We start from the raw sequence: 17,941 nt of genomic DNA on the forward strand, positions 1-17,941 counted from the left end.
AATGCAATAAATAAATAATCAGGAATCGTGTAGTATTTCAAATTTTAACCTCCATTGTTTTATAAGGGTATATATTTTTGCATTAAACATGGTATGGAAATTATATCCCCAAGAAAATATGATTTTAAAGACTTTAACAACTTGGCAAGTTGGAACTTTAATTCAAAAACAAATATATTAGCAAACCATTTGAAAAATAATCTAATCAATATCTTTATTAATAATTAATTAAAAATAAATCTTGTTAAACGTCGTTCATTAATATTGAAAATTAAATGTCTTAAACAATGAGTAAATTGAAACCTAAAACAATTCATAAGTTTCAATTTGTAAGTTTGTCTGTTGTTGAAGTATATATATGATCATTATTATAAAGCTTTCCTTGAGATCTTTACATTACTCAATAATTTTATTTTATTTAAAACTCTTCTAACATCCTCATTAATTTAAGTTTTATAATTTTTAAAATATGTTAATTTAAAGTAATATAACTAATTTAGTTACCCCCACTTGCCTTTTCATGCTTATTATTATTTGGTGTTAGAGCTTAATCATTTCATAGCTCTTATACTTGTACTGAGACATGGGCTTGGCCATCTCACTAACCCTTGGGGGTTTAATTTGTACATGTTTATCATCATTCATCATTGTTACCTGAGTTGATTTGCATTTGTATTTGATACATTTTTGCTAATGATATAGTTGAAAAGGGACAACCATCGATAGGATGATTGGGACCATCAGAGCTGGAGATGAAAGTGACTATTATTATAAGATATTATTGGCACCCCAACTTTTATTTATGACTCATCAATCTTTTTGAAATTAAAGGTCACAAGTAATTTTTGCAAAATTTTTGGGTATGTTTGGATATAAGAAATATAAGTATTCTGTCAAAGAGCAGGAGCTGGAGTACTCTCTGACGAAGTTGGAGATGTACTCCTGTGTTAAAAGGGTGTTTGGGAATCAACTTTGTGAAGTACTAACATAAGTACTTTTATGTTGGAAGTGTATTTGGGAATGATACTGACTTCTCTTGATTTTTAAAAAATGATCAGAATACCCTTATATTGTACTTGTTATTGTTTTTTTTTCTTTTAGTGTTATAATATGTCTTCAAACTGTATTGTTTTTGACATTTTAACTATAAATATTAATATAATATGCATTTAAACCCAAGTATACTCAAAATTAATATATATATATATATATATATATATATATAATTGACATCACCTTCTTTAAAAATTAGATATTTTCACATATCACATATATATATAAGACATGTCTCAAATTTGCACCTGTCACCCCTATCATCTCTTGAAATACATGTATAAATATATCCATACACCTCCAAAGTCAACTAGTAAATATTAGATTAACAAGTAATTAAAAATCTTGAGAAAATAATAAAAAAATTAACCAATAAAATTTTCTAAAAACTTTAAATTAATAATAATTTTTTTGAATTAACAAATAAAATCTTAATCAAATAATTAAAAAGGTTTAATATACATTAAAAGATAAAACATTTGATCAAACCAATAAAAATTTCAACTAATAATTTTAAGTCAACTTTAAATAGAATAAAACAAATGAATAAATCAAATATTAACAAGTTAAATTGTTAATAAATAAATAACTAAAAAAATCGTGGGCCCATGTATTTCTTGATCGAACAATGTGTGTACGTCGTTCTACTCCATCAAATTCTAAAGAAATAATAACTTATACAGCTTTAGGTGGGAGAACTTTATTGATGTGTATGTCCTTGGACTTATCCATGGGTCCCACCAATATCATGAGAAAGTATTTTTGAAATATGTGGAGGATATCCTCATAGAAAATAAAAAAATAATATCAGGGACATTTTTGAAATCCGACCTTATTTATTAACTTGTAAATATTGCTCTCCACGAGAGTAATTTGAAGAGCAATTTTTTTTAACTTCTTCACATACATCATTTTTTGCTCTTCCACGGAATAACTCTTGGACAGAATTGCTTATCCAAACGTGATTTCTCGACTTTTAACTCCTCGCAAGAATTAGAAGTCCTCAAAAAGTCATATCCAAACGTCCGTTTTGATTTTAATAAACTATTCATTTTTAATTTTAAAATATGTTTTCGAACGAGTTAACTGATTGGTATTTTAATTTAAAATCAGCAAATTGATGAATTTTACTAATAAATATGAAAAATAAATATCTTTGATTTTAAAGTGACGATCTTATCGATAAAAAAAAAAGTACAATCTCGTTAGTAAATTTAAAGAAAATATTTTTATTTTTTAACATTTTTAATCAATGATATCTTCCCTTCAAATTAGAATATCTATCAGCAAATTATTTGATAATTTTATAAATTGGTATGTTATAAATAAAAGTAGGTGTTTTAATAGAATAGAAGCTTTCATTTTCAAAGTCCTCCCAAGTACACGTGAGCATGAACAGCCTGCATGATGTTTCTTATCGCATTAAATAGTAATAAATTGACCACGTACGTGTTAACAATTACAGCTGTAGAAACTGCTACTCATTCGCTTTAGATCCACTGTTTCATGACGTACCACATTAGAAGAGATAACGTTTAGATGATGGACTCCTATCAAATTTGTGGGCCCACCAATCTGAATCCCAACATCATACGATGAGTGGGTTTTATGGGTGATTTAGATATAGCCCTCCAAAAATTTAACTGAATATTTCAAACTGATGCCATGCCTCTTGACCTCAGTCTTCTCCTCCTGTCTGATAGATTAATAAGAAATGACTTAAATGCCCTCCTTTTCAACTTTTGATTAAAAACCCTTTGATTTTTTCTACAAAAAATCTATCGAGTAATTCTAACTCTTTAACCTCAATGGTGAAGTATTTTTAATCTCTTCATCCTCGACTCCAGCTCATCTCACCTTAACCCTTTGTAAAATAAAGAATAAATAAAAATCTTTGATTTGTTTTCCTTAAAATTCCAATCTTCTACCTTTTTTAAAAAAATCTTATCTTTTTCTTGAAGTTTGAAGGTTGAAGTAAGATATAATCTTGAGGATAAAAGAAAAAATTTGTCCAAGAGATTAAAGATGAGGGTGTTTTGGTCATTTTATCATTGATTAAGTTGTAAAATATTGAACATGGTTTTAGCATTTCATCTTCAATTGAAAATCCATTAGAGAATATGAAGTTAAGGGGAAATGACGGAGTTTAAAATCATGGGAGATCTCTTAAATATTGAGTAACTAACTCTTTCTTACGATTGAAAATGAGCTAAATCAGTAGTATTAGCTTCGTTCCTGTTGATCGAACCACGAATTGTACTAGTTTGTTGAACAACTTGTACTTGGATCACGGAATTCAAGGAATCAGTACTTACCAATTTGAAAACCTAACCATTCCACATCATGAATTTTATCATTGGGTTTGATAGACCAAATACACATTCTGAAAAATCCGATTAATATCATAGTTGTATTTATAACTCGTATGCTTGAATTAGGCTTTCGTACCTCATTTGATTTGACACATTGCAAAGTAACTTCGACATTTTTTTTTTTCTCGATATTATGGGTAACCCCACCTTTTGAATGGGACTAATCCCATGGTCACCCATTGAAACAAGCCACTAATCCATCCATTAATGATGGACCTTTCATGAAGCCTTTGATTTAGAAATGACATGAAAGCAATACCTAGAGATCATCAAAATCAGCCTGATTTTCATGATAGCCCCACCAAGCATAGCACAAGCATTAGTAGTATCTATAACTTCAACATGGAACTTTAGCAATAATATATCAAATTATTGATGGACGAATATGTATCAAAATTAACTCTAACAAATGTGGGTGAATTATATTACACACGATATACAAGCAAGTGCGTTGTGGGGCTGTATATATGATATAATTAAAGAAACACATGGAGAGACTCAGCACGTGTCAGCTTTTCACAAAGTGCAATCTATTAGTGGTGCAGAAAACCAGAAAGTAGAGTTTCTGAATTCTAATGCGGTCCCCCAATAAGTCTATTATTGTATCACGACCACAACATAGACAAAAACTTTTTCTATAAAGATAACGAAACTCTATTGCTTGATTTTCTAAAGAAAATGAGATTTTAAACTACAAGTACTCATCATTACCAAACACAAACCCTAACTTTTTTTTTTTTTTTGATAGAAGCCTAATTAACACATCAATAGTAGTTAAAGTGATAATGGAGTGGAAGTAGGCTTTTATTTCTTGGGATTGTAACATACCTTCTTGTTATGTCCATAGCTGCCCAATCTCTGTCAACTTTTACATCTTTTTTTGGGGAGTGTGGTAGTCCTTTCACAAGTTGCCCTTTTTTGGGGGTTGGATCCTAGTTGTCTCTGATGTCATTTTGTATATTCTAATGGGTTAGGGCACACATTAAAGTGTAATAAAATGATAAATACACTTTGGGAATAAGCATATAAGGGTATTTTGATAAAAAAATATATATGTATATATTTTTTTGAAAAAAAGGCATTTTCAATACAAAATCCAATTTTCTAAGTGTCTTTATTGCACTTTGATCGTAGTTACGTCAAAAACACCTAGGCAATAAGGGTGGGAGAGGTCGAACTCATTTTATTCTGACTAGATTGAACTACGAACAAGTATGAACCGAATCAATTTGGGGTACAAAACATTCTAAGTTCATTCGTGGAATATAATGAACGCATGCAAGTAATTTGTGAGTACAACTATTTTATATTTCTACCTACCCCTACAAATCAGGTTTGTGAGTGACAAATTAGAAATTGTGAACCAAATTAAGAAAATCAATTAACTTAGTAGAGTCGTGCTGGGGTGACACAAACGGAGACACGAGTGACAAAATGATGTGGTGTAGTGCACATTACTGTAGATGCTTTTCCATGAGATACAAGTAAAAAGCATCTACGGTTATGTGTGTGCTACCTCATCATTTTTGTCACCCTTATGTCTCCGTTTGTGTCATTCTAGCATTTTTCAAACTAAGTAACAATCGAATGGTTCGAATTTATATGTATCCCGATAATACATAAGTAACCTATTGATGCTTATCTAGAGGATAGGTGTCAACTATTTGATTTAGTGTCTACAGTTACATGTCAAGACATGTTTTTTCTTGAGTCAATGGAAACTGAGCCTAAAATAAAATAGTGTTTGAAGTGTGGATGACCATACTTCTTAATCAATCCACCCTCTCTCCATTTCTTCTTTTGTGATGAAGCTCTTCAACTTGGATTTATACTTAGATGAGAAAACATCTTCAAACTCTCATAGATTCGTTGAAAGAGAGAGGGTGAAAATAAACCTAACATAAGAATCATAAGATAAATTAAAATAAAAATAATCTTGAAAGTTGATCATCACAATTTAAATTTGAGAGTTCAGTGGTTTTTTTTTGTTCTTTTTTCCGAAGCTTTTGATTGGAGGATGGCGCTAACTCCCCCTCATTTAAATCCACGTGGCCCTTTTGAGAATATTTGAGATACTTCGTATTTTTAAATTGGAGATATGCCATTTGACCTTGGTTTTCTCTTTTAGATTATGAAAAATGACATAAAACCCTTGTTTTCTCTTACGATAATTAGTCATATTCAACTTTTGAATAAGATGATGATAAGGACGATGACATTGAAGTTTTCATTAGTTTATAAGAAAAGATTGAGATCAAGGGGGTCATAACTTCACTTTGAAAAAATATAATGCATATTTATTCACGAGAGTCATAGAGGGCGTGCCTTCAAAGAGAAAACATGAGGGTATTTAAAATATTTATTGAAATTTGAGGGACCACATGTTATTTAAAGGGGGAGAATTGGTTGAGCCTTAACCCTAGCCTTAAATAGGTAGGCTATATGTAGGCCAATCTTGTACTCCTATCAAACCTAAATTGACTATGCCCTAACTATAAACTAATGCATTTTTTTGAAATCATTTGAGTTGTTTGATTTTATTTTTAATCAAAATAAGGTCCAATCTCCAACGTCGAAAAAATAATCTTAGAGATAGAAGGAAACTTTTGTTTATAATATGTTTTAGTTGTCTTTTGTTAGAAAATCATACATCTATCTATACATAATAGAAAAGTGTTTGGAAGCCCTAAAGAGCATCAAACATTTTTTTAAATAGGGGTTAGAAGTTTCAGAATGGACTGATTTTTTGTGAAGATGATCTCTATGGTAAGGAGATCATCCTCACGAAAAATCAGCTCATTCCGATACTTCTAACCCTATTTTATAAGTTGAAGAATTGTAGATCGTTTGATTTTTGTAAATCACTTTTGATGGGGTTAGAGTTTCGAAATGGGCTGATTTTATGTAAGGATGGTCCCCTCATCATAGAGGTCTTCCTCATAAAAAATCAGCCCATTCCAAAACTTATAATCGATACATTGAAAAAATATTTGGCTCTCTTTAAGGCCTCCGAGCACTACCCATACGTAATATATACATATAAAATATACCAGTTAATTCGAGCAAATTGGGCATTGTTAGGCCCTTGCCTTGCTTGGATATAATATATTGAATTTTCTTAAGGCCAACCCTACTTTTGAGGGTTCAAGATCAAAGTCCTAAACTCTTTTTTTTAGACTAGGTTGAATTAATGGGTCAATTGACTCAATTGACACCCTAGTTATTGCCATGTCAAGGTATGTGGTGCGAGCACTCCTCGTCTTCTTTTCTATATAATGAGAAAATGTGGAATAGGTGTTTATTGACACTAAAATTTGAAAAATCAGAAATACCCACACATTTACATTTAGGCTATGTTTTATATAACGGCAAAATACCTTATTTTCACAAAATGGTGTTTATCGTCATGTTGTGTTTCCCGCATGCTTGATTGCAGTGAAAAAATAATTGAAAAGTCGGATTATAGTTAGTATTCATTATCTCTCTCTTTCTCTCTCTCTCTCTCTCTCTCTCTCTCTCTCTCTCTCTCTCTCTCTCAATCTCAATATTAGACCTGAAAAGTCTAGGATCAACCACCATCGTTGATCTCATTGGGTAAAACCCTTGATTTTTTCCCTAAAACTTAACATCATCAATCACCTCCAAAACCCTATTTATCTTCAATCCTTAAGATTTTCTTCCAAAAAACTTAACATCTTCAACTTTCTCAAAACCTTTTACCTTCGTCTTCATTTCTTTTTCGTTCCATGTGTTTAGAGGGTTATTGGAATACAAAAAGTAGAGGTCCGATGTTGGATTCTCAAAAATGGATTCAATTTAAACATCTCTCATTATTTTATTTTTAATTAATTTAGTGTTCATTTTATTTTTTCTTTATAAGTGATTTACTTTGATTTTGATTTTGATTTTTTTTATTATTTTTTAATTTTTTTATTTTTTTATGGATCTTAACAATTTGAAAATATTTAGGCAAGTTTTTACATTATAAATAGTATTTTTTTAAGATAAACAAATTTTTTTTTGATTTTTTGCATTTTTCTTTGTAGATCAAACAGTTGAAATCTTGCATTGATTTTCCCAAGGAAATATAAACACATCAATCATAAAAGTATGTAGTTGCAAAAGATCATAAAAAATACTAAGCATGGGCTTAAGTTTTACTATTATTAAGGTTATTTTCATCAAAACGAATAAACATATAATTCCACAATCACATCAATTAGTTTTTTAAAAAGAATATAAACTCTTGTAGAGTGGTTACACTCATGTCATGCTGAGGTATGGTTGAAGAAAAAATTTGCAAAATACAATCCAATTTAGTGTAATCGATTAGTTAATATGTTAAATATTATTTTCAAATTAAGTTTGAATTAGTGTAGGCTGTGTCAAAGGGAGTGATGATGCCACATCCAGAAATGGAGAGAGATTCATAAAATAATTGAGACAAATATAGCTTTTGCAATTTTTTTTATTAATCCATGAACAAGAACTATATAGACACATAAATCCATGGATACATACATCTCAATTAAAAAAGAATTAATAGAAAGAAAGATTGTAATTGATTAATATCTTTCTTGAAACAAGCGAAAAGGAAACGAAAGATGAAACATAAATTATAGATTAACTAAGCCCTTTCAAGGGGCTTTTTTAAATCACCTCAGACAAATTTTAAATCATAAAGAAGTCCTTCCTTTGCAAGACAGCCATATAATCACATTAATTTGTTTTTTAAAAATTACAAATACCTTTTATCGTGTTATCTTCAAAATCACTTTAATTAATATTTTAAACTACAAAATGACACTTACAGTATATAAAATGATACAAATATGATATAAATTAAATTAGGACCAGGATCAGTATACACATAAAGCTACAATGTGCTTTTTCTTATATGGGAAAAAAGGCTAGGAATGGTGATTTTTTGTGAGGATAATTTCTATGGTGAGGAGATCATCCTTGTCAAAAACCAGTTTATTCTGAAATTTTTAACCCCATATTTATAAGTTAAATAATTCTGGATTGTCTATTTGCTGTAAATCACCTTTTTGCCCATATAAGACAAAAACGTTGTAGTTTTATATGTCTTTGAATCGCGACCCATTAAATTATCTATTTTATTTTTAAAATATTTAATCATACATAATTACTAAGTTTTACAATTTTTTTTTTCCGCAATACTTGGAGTAACTCCTGCCATAGTAAAAGCAATATATAATTTAAATTATTAAGTTTTTCTTGATAAAATGAATAAAATTGAAAGGGGCCATCTCTTGTAATTGTATTAATTAATTTTCTCATATTAAAAAATAAGGATTTAATTGAACTTGAAAATTCTAAAAAATTAATAACTTAAATTTAAAAAAATATCCTTGTAATGCATTAAATATTTTGTTAAGAATCGTTCTAAAATGACTTCCTTGCACTCAACACTATGCTCACATTGGGCAAAGAACCATAAATTTTACCTTGAGATACAAGGAAAGAAATCTAAGATTCTCTAAACAGTGCCGCATCGGTGCAGTTTTCTGCATAGTGTCAAAGGAAGTCAATTTAGCAAATCCCTTTTGTTAATATATGCTCCAAGGTCACATCTCAAGTTGCATAAAGTACACCTTGAAAATAAATATTTTTGTGTCAAAATTGTCTTCAATTTTTTTTTTTTTTTTCCATTTCTAAGGTGCATTTAACACAACTTAAAGTGATTCTAAATAATGATATAATAGTATATTATTTATTTAAAAGCTTAAAAAATAATTAGTTTAATTAATTGTGAAAAAAATTTAATTTTGTATAGATCTTAAATTTTGTATTACATATGCTTTTGCACGTGACACGTACTAAATCACTTTAATTCAGATGGGTTGATCTTTGTTGAAAAAGTCAGTCTAGCATCTTTTTTTTTTCCTTTATCTTTGGATAAATAAAAAAAGGGGGAAAAAAAAACTGCGCTTTCGTTAACGAATCAAAATTCCATTCTGTTTTTTACTTTTTTTTAAGAAAGAAACATTTTCTGTTTTGGGTTGAGTAATCTGACCTGGTTTGCTTTGAAGAAATCTAGGGTTCCTTTTTAAATTGGGGATTTTGGTTTAGATTATTAACTTTTACAGTTCATATCTCGTCATCAATCCGCGTTTCCGCTCCTTTTGTATTCTGCTTCATCTTCTTGTTCTTTGTTGCCTGTCGTCGTGACCAGATCTCTGTGGTTTTCTTACATCGAAGATTAAAATTGGCGTAATTCAATTTCTCGTTCTTTTGATCGGTAGATCAGGTCAGAGAGAGAAATTGGGGTTGAATTGCACAAAATTGGGGATTCGTGGTTCTTATACGATGGAGGGTGGAGAAATTGTAGGTTTAATGGTTGTGATTGTGTGATTTTGGGTTCAAATTATTACCCAAGAACAAGCATTTGATGTTTGAGAGGCTTGATTCGGCGTAATTCAAATTTTCGATTCTCTTTTCATCCATAGATAAAAAATTGGGGGATTTGTGTTGCTTACACGAAGAAAGATGGAGAAATTTTAGGGTTTAATGTTTGTGATTGTGATGGTGGCGTGTGGAATTCCAAGACCTGATCTTGTTATTTTGGGTTCGAATAATTGTCTAAGATCAAGCATTTGATATTTGGGAGGATTTTGGTTTAATTTGAAGATTTTGAATCTTTAAATCTGATTGATATGGCGTCAGGAGAAGGGAGACGTCATCATCAAAATCTTGTTCCATTAGCTGCGTTGATTAGTAGAGAGATGAGGAGTGAGAAGATGGAGAAGCCGAGTGTGAGATATGGGTACGCTGCACAATCAAGAAAGGGAGAAGATTATTTCCTGATGAAGACTGATTGTTTACGAGTTCCAGGAAATTCTTCGTCTACTTTTTCTGTTTTTGCGGTATGGGACATTTATTTCTCTGTTAATTGATTTGTTTCCATCATAGATGACATGATAACTTAATTATGTTGTTCGTTTTCACTGAATTCTTGATTTGTTTATCAATGACATTATTATGAGTCTCCAAAGAGATATGGGCTTAACTTTATGCACTACTTACACCTTGTTCAAATCATTTGGTATTAGAGTTAGAAGAACCATGTCTCGGGTTCAAACCTCGGGGGGTGTGACTTGGGGAAAGGGTTGCTTGAGGGCCCAAAAAGAGGGGTATCATAGTGAAAACCGCTACAAATTGTGCATAGGGAGTGTTAGTGGAAGGGGTGACCTTGGGAAAGGGCCCAAAAAGAAGGGTACGAGAGTATGGTTTTAAATCTCGTCCGAGACTGAGACGACTCGTCTGATATGTCATGATATCGTCTACGAACGAGACAGATAGACAAGTCAAATGTATCAGATGAGATTTAAAACCATAGTTCATTTTTCTCATTGTTGAACGAGACGACTCAAACGTATCGGAAAACTTGTCCGAGACGACTTGGCCTTGTTCATGGCCGACTCAAGATGCCAAAACAAGTTTTAAAACCATGTCTGAGAGTGAAGCATGCCAAAAGTAGGGGTGCAACTTGGTTCGGTTCGGTTTGGAGCCAAATCAAAACCGAACCGACCTAACTCGGTTCTATTATATGAGAACCAAAATCAAACCGAATTGCAATAGAACCGAACCGAGCCAAACCAAACCAACCTTAATTCGGTTTGGTTCGGTTCAGTTCTATGGGTTGCTAGAAGCTTGAAATAAATTCAGTTTGGTTCAGTTCAATGGGTTGCCATAAACCATGAGAGGGAACTTGAATATGTTGTCGTGCTAGAGTGGCTGACTCACTGGAGTTGAAAGGCAGCCGTAGCAGGTTTTGCAATGCAAACTATTCTAGGGTTTTCACCTAAGCACCTTATAAAGCCTTGCACAAGAGAGAGAGAGAGAGAGAGAGAGAGAGAGAGAGAAAGAGAGAGAGAGAGAGAGAGAGGGAGCGTTGTCCTTTTTGTTTAAAGTCTCCAAAAAAGTAATAGTATTATGAGATAGGAGAGAGAGAGAGAGTGATTTGACCTTGTTATTTAAAGTTTATATTATTATGACACAGGAGAGAGTTTGACTTTGAATTTCCTTTTCATTTATGTTTCCAATGAAGTAATATATTATTATATAATTTATATTAATAACCGAAGCATATTTTCGGTTCTCAATTTGGTTCAATTTGTTACAAAGCTTGAACCAAGAATCGAAACGGCTCAATTGGTTCCTCAATTTTTTAACCCTTCCATCGAACCCATAGTTGGTCCAAACGGAACCAAACCAGTCCAAAATTCATGGTTTGGTTCGGTTCGGTTCCCAGTTTGAATAGGATTAAGTTGCACCCCTACCTAGGGGATTAGTGGAAGGGGCGACCGGGTGTCCAAAATAAGGGTACTAGAGTGAAAGTTGATGCAGGGTGGGGTGCCATAGATGTTGTAACGCAGGACGCAAATCAAGCCAACAGTAATGGATTCAAACATAAATCTTCATCACCCACTAATTTGTTTTTCCACCAACCTTCCCAAGTAGAAAAACTTTAGAATCAAACAAATCTAGGTTGTCCTACATCATGTTGGCTGTAGGGTGTGGTGGTATGTTATGACCCCAAAGAGATATGGGCTTAACTTTCCATACCATTGGCACCTAGGTATTTTTGGTGTATTGGTTGGGTTCTTATTAGACATGTACTGAAGCATGGACATTAGGGTAAGATGAATACATTTTACTGCCCTAAGCCCAGTTCTCAAATTCTAAGTTCCGTTGGTGAATTACTTTATTTTGGATTTTGGTACAAAAATAGTGAATATCCTTTGTATCTGACAGGGCTACAACTTAGGCAGATTGGCCCGAACTCAACCTGGGCTTAGCTCAATTGATGGACTAGCCTGGGCTCAATTATGTAGAAGATGAGTTGAACTTGGGTTAGAATATCTCAACTCGACCTCAATTTGGGTTGAGGGTTCTAGCAACCTGATTCAACCCGAACCCGATGCTATATACAAAATACATAAGTATTTTCCTATTAATTATATATCTTTATTTTTTTCTAGAGTATTATTATTTTAATTCTTTCTTCCTCTATAAATAAATAGTAACTAAAGAATTTAAACTTTTCCTTCTATTTGAGTCCATTGCTATATATGTTTATATATAATATGCATATATTTCTTGAAGATGAAGAGTCATTTTATTAATGATATTAAAGATTAAGGAGTGAAGGGAAGCATCATCGGGATTGTTTTTTAGTTACCTATAAAAAAAAGATTGTTTTTTTCAGTTTTAACTTTTTTATTTCATCTTATTATTATGGATTATGGACAATTGGATATTACTAACGTGGGCATTGATTTAGTTATATAATGGTTTGTCTAAATATTTTTCAATGATGGATTTAAAAGTTGTATGCAATTTTTTTTACTAGTGGTTTTATTTTTTATGTTGTATTTCTTGTTTAAGATATTCAATTTATTTGTTGATCAAAATGAATTTAAGGTTGTTCAACAAACCCAACCTGTCCAACCAGCCCAAAATTAGGTAACTTGGGCTAACCTGAGCTCAACTTGATTTTAAAAGCTCAAGCTCGGGTTGAGCTTGGGTTAATGAACTCAGGCCCGATGGTCGGGTTGAGGGTTCTACCACCTGGGTTGAGCCTGGGTTTACCCTCCAACCCACCCCAGGTTGCAGCCCTAGTATCTGAGTCTTAAGCTTGGTAAATTTTCTTAGATATTTGGTTTCTAACAAGTAATTTGGATTTGGAAATTAAATATTTAGCCGTCTTCGTTGCATAATTGTAATCTGTACCACATATCTTCTTGATTCTTCAATATTGGTTTTAGTTGATTTTCCCTGTTCCTTTCTTTTTTTTTTTTTTGATAAGAATTTTCCCCTGTTTCTAGTACCATCTATAAATTTTCTTATTCATTTGAACTTAGATGTTATTAATTTTTTGGCTTGATAATTATCTGGTTTCATACAACATTTTGCCTATTTTCTGGGTATTTTGAATTATGTTGTTTGTTTCCATTATTGTAATGTTAAGTGATTTGTTTTGACATACTCTCTCTTTGTTGCTTTCTTGCCCTATCTATTTGATGGTCAGTGGTTCATTATATGATGAACTATTTTCAGATCTTTGATGGTCACAATGGGAACGCGGCAGCAATTTTCACGAGGGAAAACTTGTTAAATCATGTATTAAGTGCAATTCCTCGTGGGCTTGGGATGGAAGAGTGGCTTCAGGCTTTACCTCGGGCATTAGTTGCGGGGTTTGTGAAGACCGACAAGGAATTCCAAAGCAGAGGCATGGGGTTAAATTTTGTTCACTTTTGGCTTTATTGTTTGCAGCCTTAGTTTTAATGAAAAAAAAATCTGACACAAACTTTCATAATCTTTCTATTGCCAGGAGAAACTTCTGGAACCACTGTTACGTTTGTAATCATTGATGGGTGGACTGTCACAGTTGCATCAGTAGGAGACTCACGTTGCATTTTGGATACTCAGGGTGGTGCTGTTTCCATCTTAACTGTTGATCATAGGCTTGAAGAAAATGTGGAGGAGTGCGTAGCTTTTAGGAGCCCCTATTTCATTTAATTACTTACCATCCGGATTTGCACTTAAAATGTTTGTTCCTGCAACTGCAGGAGAGAGCGAGTGGCTGCAAGCGGTGGAGAAGTTGGGAGGCTCAGCATTGTGGGTGGTGCTGAGGTGAGATAATTTCTAGTTTTGTAGTTTTAATTGATTAAAATCTCAAATGCAGTTATCTGCTTTTTGTTTTTAATCGAGGGGTAAAAACCTCATTCATGATTGTTATTCTAAATTCAGGTAGGTCCCCTCCGTTGTTGGCCAGGGGGGTTATGCCTTTCGAGGTCAATTGGAGATATGGACGTTGGAGAGTTTATAGTTCCAATACCACACGTTAAACAAGTGAAGGTATTGATTTGTGTAGCTTATACTTTCTATTTGTTCATCTTCAGATCTTATTCGACATTTTTATGATAGGCAGCATTTTGAGCTTTCTAGCTTTTATACTACGTTATAAATTATCTAGTTTTAAGATCTATCAGTCCTAGATTATAACATTCTGTCTGTAAACTAGCTATCAAAAGCAGGGGGAAGGCTTATAATCGCTTCTGATGGTATTTGGGATGCACTATCCTCAGAGATGTCGGCAAAATCTTGCCGTGGGTTGCCTGCAGAGCTTGCTGCTAGGCAAGTAGTTAAGGTGATTCAAACTCTTCACATATTCTTCCCCCCTTGTATTCATTAATTAATTAACACGAACCAGCTAATATTAGGTTCTGAAGCATAATCTCTGTTGAATGTCGGGGTGGCAATGGGTTGAGTTGTGTTGTGTTGAGATAACGGTATTTTGAACATTTATCCAACCCAAACTCGATGCATTTAATAATTGTGTCAAAAACTTGAATCCGAACCCTACACATTATTAAATAGGTAATTTGACCCGACCCATGTAACTCATTCAGTAAAATTATAAGATTAAGTGGAAAAAATAAGTTTAATTTCCACCATGAAAAAAAATTACCATTACTAAAATTAAAGTCACACAAGCATAAACTAATATCTATCACGAAATATATATTAAGTACTTTTAGAAAAAAAATAATTCTAAAGTACTTAGAATTTTCTCCTTACATCCCTTTGGCATCAGATTATGTTTTTGGATGCCACAAGGTAATGTAGTTGGAAATTTCCTTACTAACTTAGTAAGGAAAGTGTTTTTCTTTCCCAACCTAAAAGCTTAACTTTTAATTATTTGAAAAGTATCTTAAACACCCTCTATATTTTATAAAAAATTGAAAAAAATTGAAAAAAAGTGTATTATGAAATTCTAATAAAAAAGGGTAATTTTCCTTAAATAATTGTTGATATTTGAGATACCTCCTATGTTTCATGATTTAAAACATGTTAATGGCACAATGTGTCAAAGTGGATTAAGCATGTTGACGTCCCTAACCTAGACACAACAACCCATTTAATAATCTTTTTAGACGGGTTGACCCTATTATGACCCAAACCCAATTAAGCTCGACCCAAACCCATTAATTTCGGGATGTGTTAAGATTGCCACCCATAGTTGAATGACACATGAATGTGTTCATGACTTTTGATTTGATGGTTTGGTTACGGTTGATTATATCAACTCAATAAATGGAAACTTATTTGATTACATTTGTGGGTCATTCTTAGGAAGCGTTGAGGACAAGGGGGCTAAAGGATGACACGACATGCATTGTTGTTGACATAATTCCTCCTGATAATTCGATACCACCTTCACCCCCTCCCAAAAAGAAAAACAAACTTAGATCTCTTATCTTCAGGAAGTGGTCTCGTGATTCTGCTAATAAACTAGCAAAAAAGCTATCAGCTGTAGGTATTGTGGAAGAACTATTTGAAGAAGGCTCGGCGATGCTTGCAGAAAGGTTAGTATTGTTTATAGCTCCGATCAATATGTAGATTGATTTGTAAATTTTGGATTCTCATTTTAGTGCGTGCTCGTTTTTTTAATCTTCTATCATATTTTAGGATTTAGAGTTTCGTTCTGCTGGAATTTGCTATATTGCATTATTCGATTGGTTTACAGATTACATACATGTCATTTCTAGAATTGGCTATGAGATTTTATAGACCCTTGATACATACTATTTGAAGAGTTTCTGTTTATGGGGTTTAAACTGATTTAAAATGTATGAGCCCCCCTAGCAAGGTGCAAAGGTTAAATTTTGAGGCTTAAGCTTTGATTGGAAAATATGTTGCTCAAGCCATACTGAGTCTAGAAGTGTATGCCTCGATTATGTTCTGTAGTAGGGCTGACTGAGCCTTGCTTTCTTTCTCTTTCAATTCTTTTACATAATATGTTCCTAATCGTGTTTGTATCGTAAAATCCAATGTAAAAGAAGATTTAACATTTTGTACCTTTCTTTAGATAGAGATTTCAAAACTCATCTTTTTTTCTCTGGGATTCCCATTTCAGAGATTTTTTTTCATTGTTCTCCCATTTTCTAAGTACTTGTGTACAATTTAGTGAAAAAGCATCATGTGATGCTAAGGAATAGGGGTCTCTCAACTGAGGTGATACATTACAAAATATAGTCTTTTTATTTTTAAAGAGCTTCTTTATTTATGAACCGTTTTGGAAGGTGAAGACTTGAGAAGTATATTAACTTCAAAGTCAAAACACTTATTTGGATGGTCAAACCAAATAAAAGTTAGGGAAATTTTTTACCAATTCTACTAATATGACGCTTCCACTCTAGAACCATGCTTCTATGGTTTTGGTCGGGAGGAGCACTTAGAACTCGCAGCCCTGAGATAACAGAACAACAAACTTATTCAAGGCAGACTCTTGTCTCCAAATGTAGATTGCAAACTATATGCTTATCTTGATTTTTTATCTTAAGTTTTAATCTATGTTTGAAGATATAATATAATTGAAATATTGCGTCTATGATTTCTTTTTGATGTTAAGATTATTTTCCTGGTTGGTGAATTATACATAGTTCTTTGGTCTTATATATTTTTCATCAACTGTTTCACCTATATTTCTCTATGTTCTATAATTTTATATATGATATGGAAAGCTTACTAGATGCACATGACCCTCAACTTGGTTTTTTATTTTAAGTTTTACACATGTTTGAAGATTGTTAGCGATTGCTCGGTCATCCATATAAATTATTATAATTTGTTCAAACTTGTAAAGAGACAGTATCGAGGACCAACATTTGTTTTCTAATTAATTTAAGCTAAAACTTTTTATATATTCTAAATTCATATTTTGATTATGTGGTGCAGACTGGGAAACGACTCGTCTGTGGGGCAGTCAACATCTGGTCTGTTCACGTGTGCTGTTTGCCAAGTAGACCTCGCCCCAAGTGAGGGTATCTCTGTTCACGCTGGTTCCATCTTCTCCACCAGTTCGAAGCCTTGGGAAGGCCCCTTTCTTTGTATAGATTGCCGTAATAAGAAGGATGCCATGGAAGGAAAACGCCCAAGCGGAGTTAAAGTGGTATAAATGTTCTTAATTCCGTTTCTTTTTTGTTTTACTAGGCCCCCATTTTTTAGGAAAAAAAAATGCAATTATTTGAATCACAACGTGATGCTGCTGCACCCCATGTATGTGTAATATTTGCAAATAATGCAAGATGAGTTGTGGTATCTGATGTAGGGTTATTTCATGTTTAGATAGAGAGATATTATTGCCATACCAACTTCTGCTAATGCCACCCCAATTCATATTTAAATCACCAAATATTATCACACATCTTGGTGTGGCAATAGTAACTATCTTGAAATAATAATTAAATTCAGTCTTTTAGCTAGGTCATATGTAATTACTGTCCTACTATTACATTGAATTCATATATATATATATATATATATATATATATATTGGGAAATGTTCAACACCCTAAGCTTTACCCTACACTTTAACAAACGTGTTTTGTCTTACATGGGTTAGAAGTTTTGGAATGGGCTGATTTTTGGTGAGGATGATTTCTATGATTAGAAGATCATTCTCACCAAAAATCAGTCCATTC

At 32.6% G+C, this 17,941-nt stretch overlaps 1 protein-coding gene across 2 annotated transcripts; it reads left to right on the forward strand.

The window, feature by feature from the left end:
* The first annotated feature begins 9,390 nt into the window (after positions 1-9,390).
* Positions 9,391-17,558, forward strand: LOC147394365 (putative protein phosphatase 2C 3). 2 transcript variants are annotated; one of them, XM_086453705.1, is made up of 8 exons: positions 9,391-10,315; positions 13,512-13,683; positions 13,786-13,939; positions 14,024-14,087; positions 14,205-14,312; positions 14,479-14,604; positions 15,591-15,823; positions 17,196-17,558. In XM_086453705.1, exons 1-8 carry the CDS (start codon positions 10,106-10,108, stop codon positions 17,413-17,415), a joined length of 1,287 nt encoding a protein of 428 aa, XP_086309831.1. In that variant the 5' UTR covers positions 9,391-10,105; the 3' UTR covers positions 17,416-17,558. The 2 variants fall into 2 exon arrangements, with proteins under 2 accessions (XP_086309831.1, XP_086309832.1); XM_086453706.1 differs by having other exon boundaries at positions 10,175-10,315; positions 13,483-13,683.
* The last annotated feature ends 383 nt before the right edge of the window (positions 17,559-17,941 follow it).

Source organism: Akebia trifoliata, chromosome 9 (genome assembly GCF_017979445.1).
Source record: "Akebia trifoliata isolate Shusen 1 chromosome 9, ASM1797944v1, whole genome shotgun sequence".
Taxonomy (NCBI): Eukaryota; Viridiplantae; Streptophyta; class Magnoliopsida; order Ranunculales; family Lardizabalaceae; genus Akebia; species Akebia trifoliata.

Bases quoted from the DNA above. Each gene is read 5' to 3' on its own strand.
- LOC147394365 (XM_086453705.1), top strand. From the start codon at position 10,106: ATGGCGTCAGGAGAAGGGAGACGTCATCATCAAAATCTTGTTCCATTA. The intron at 13,940-14,023 runs GTGCGTAGCTTT...CTGCAACTGCAG, and splicing joins CTTGAAGAAAATGTGGAGGA to GAGAGAGCGAGTGGCTGCAA. The intron at 14,313-14,478 runs GTATTGATTTGT...TCTGTAAACTAG, and splicing joins CACACGTTAAACAAGTGAAG to CTATCAAAAGCAGGGGGAAG.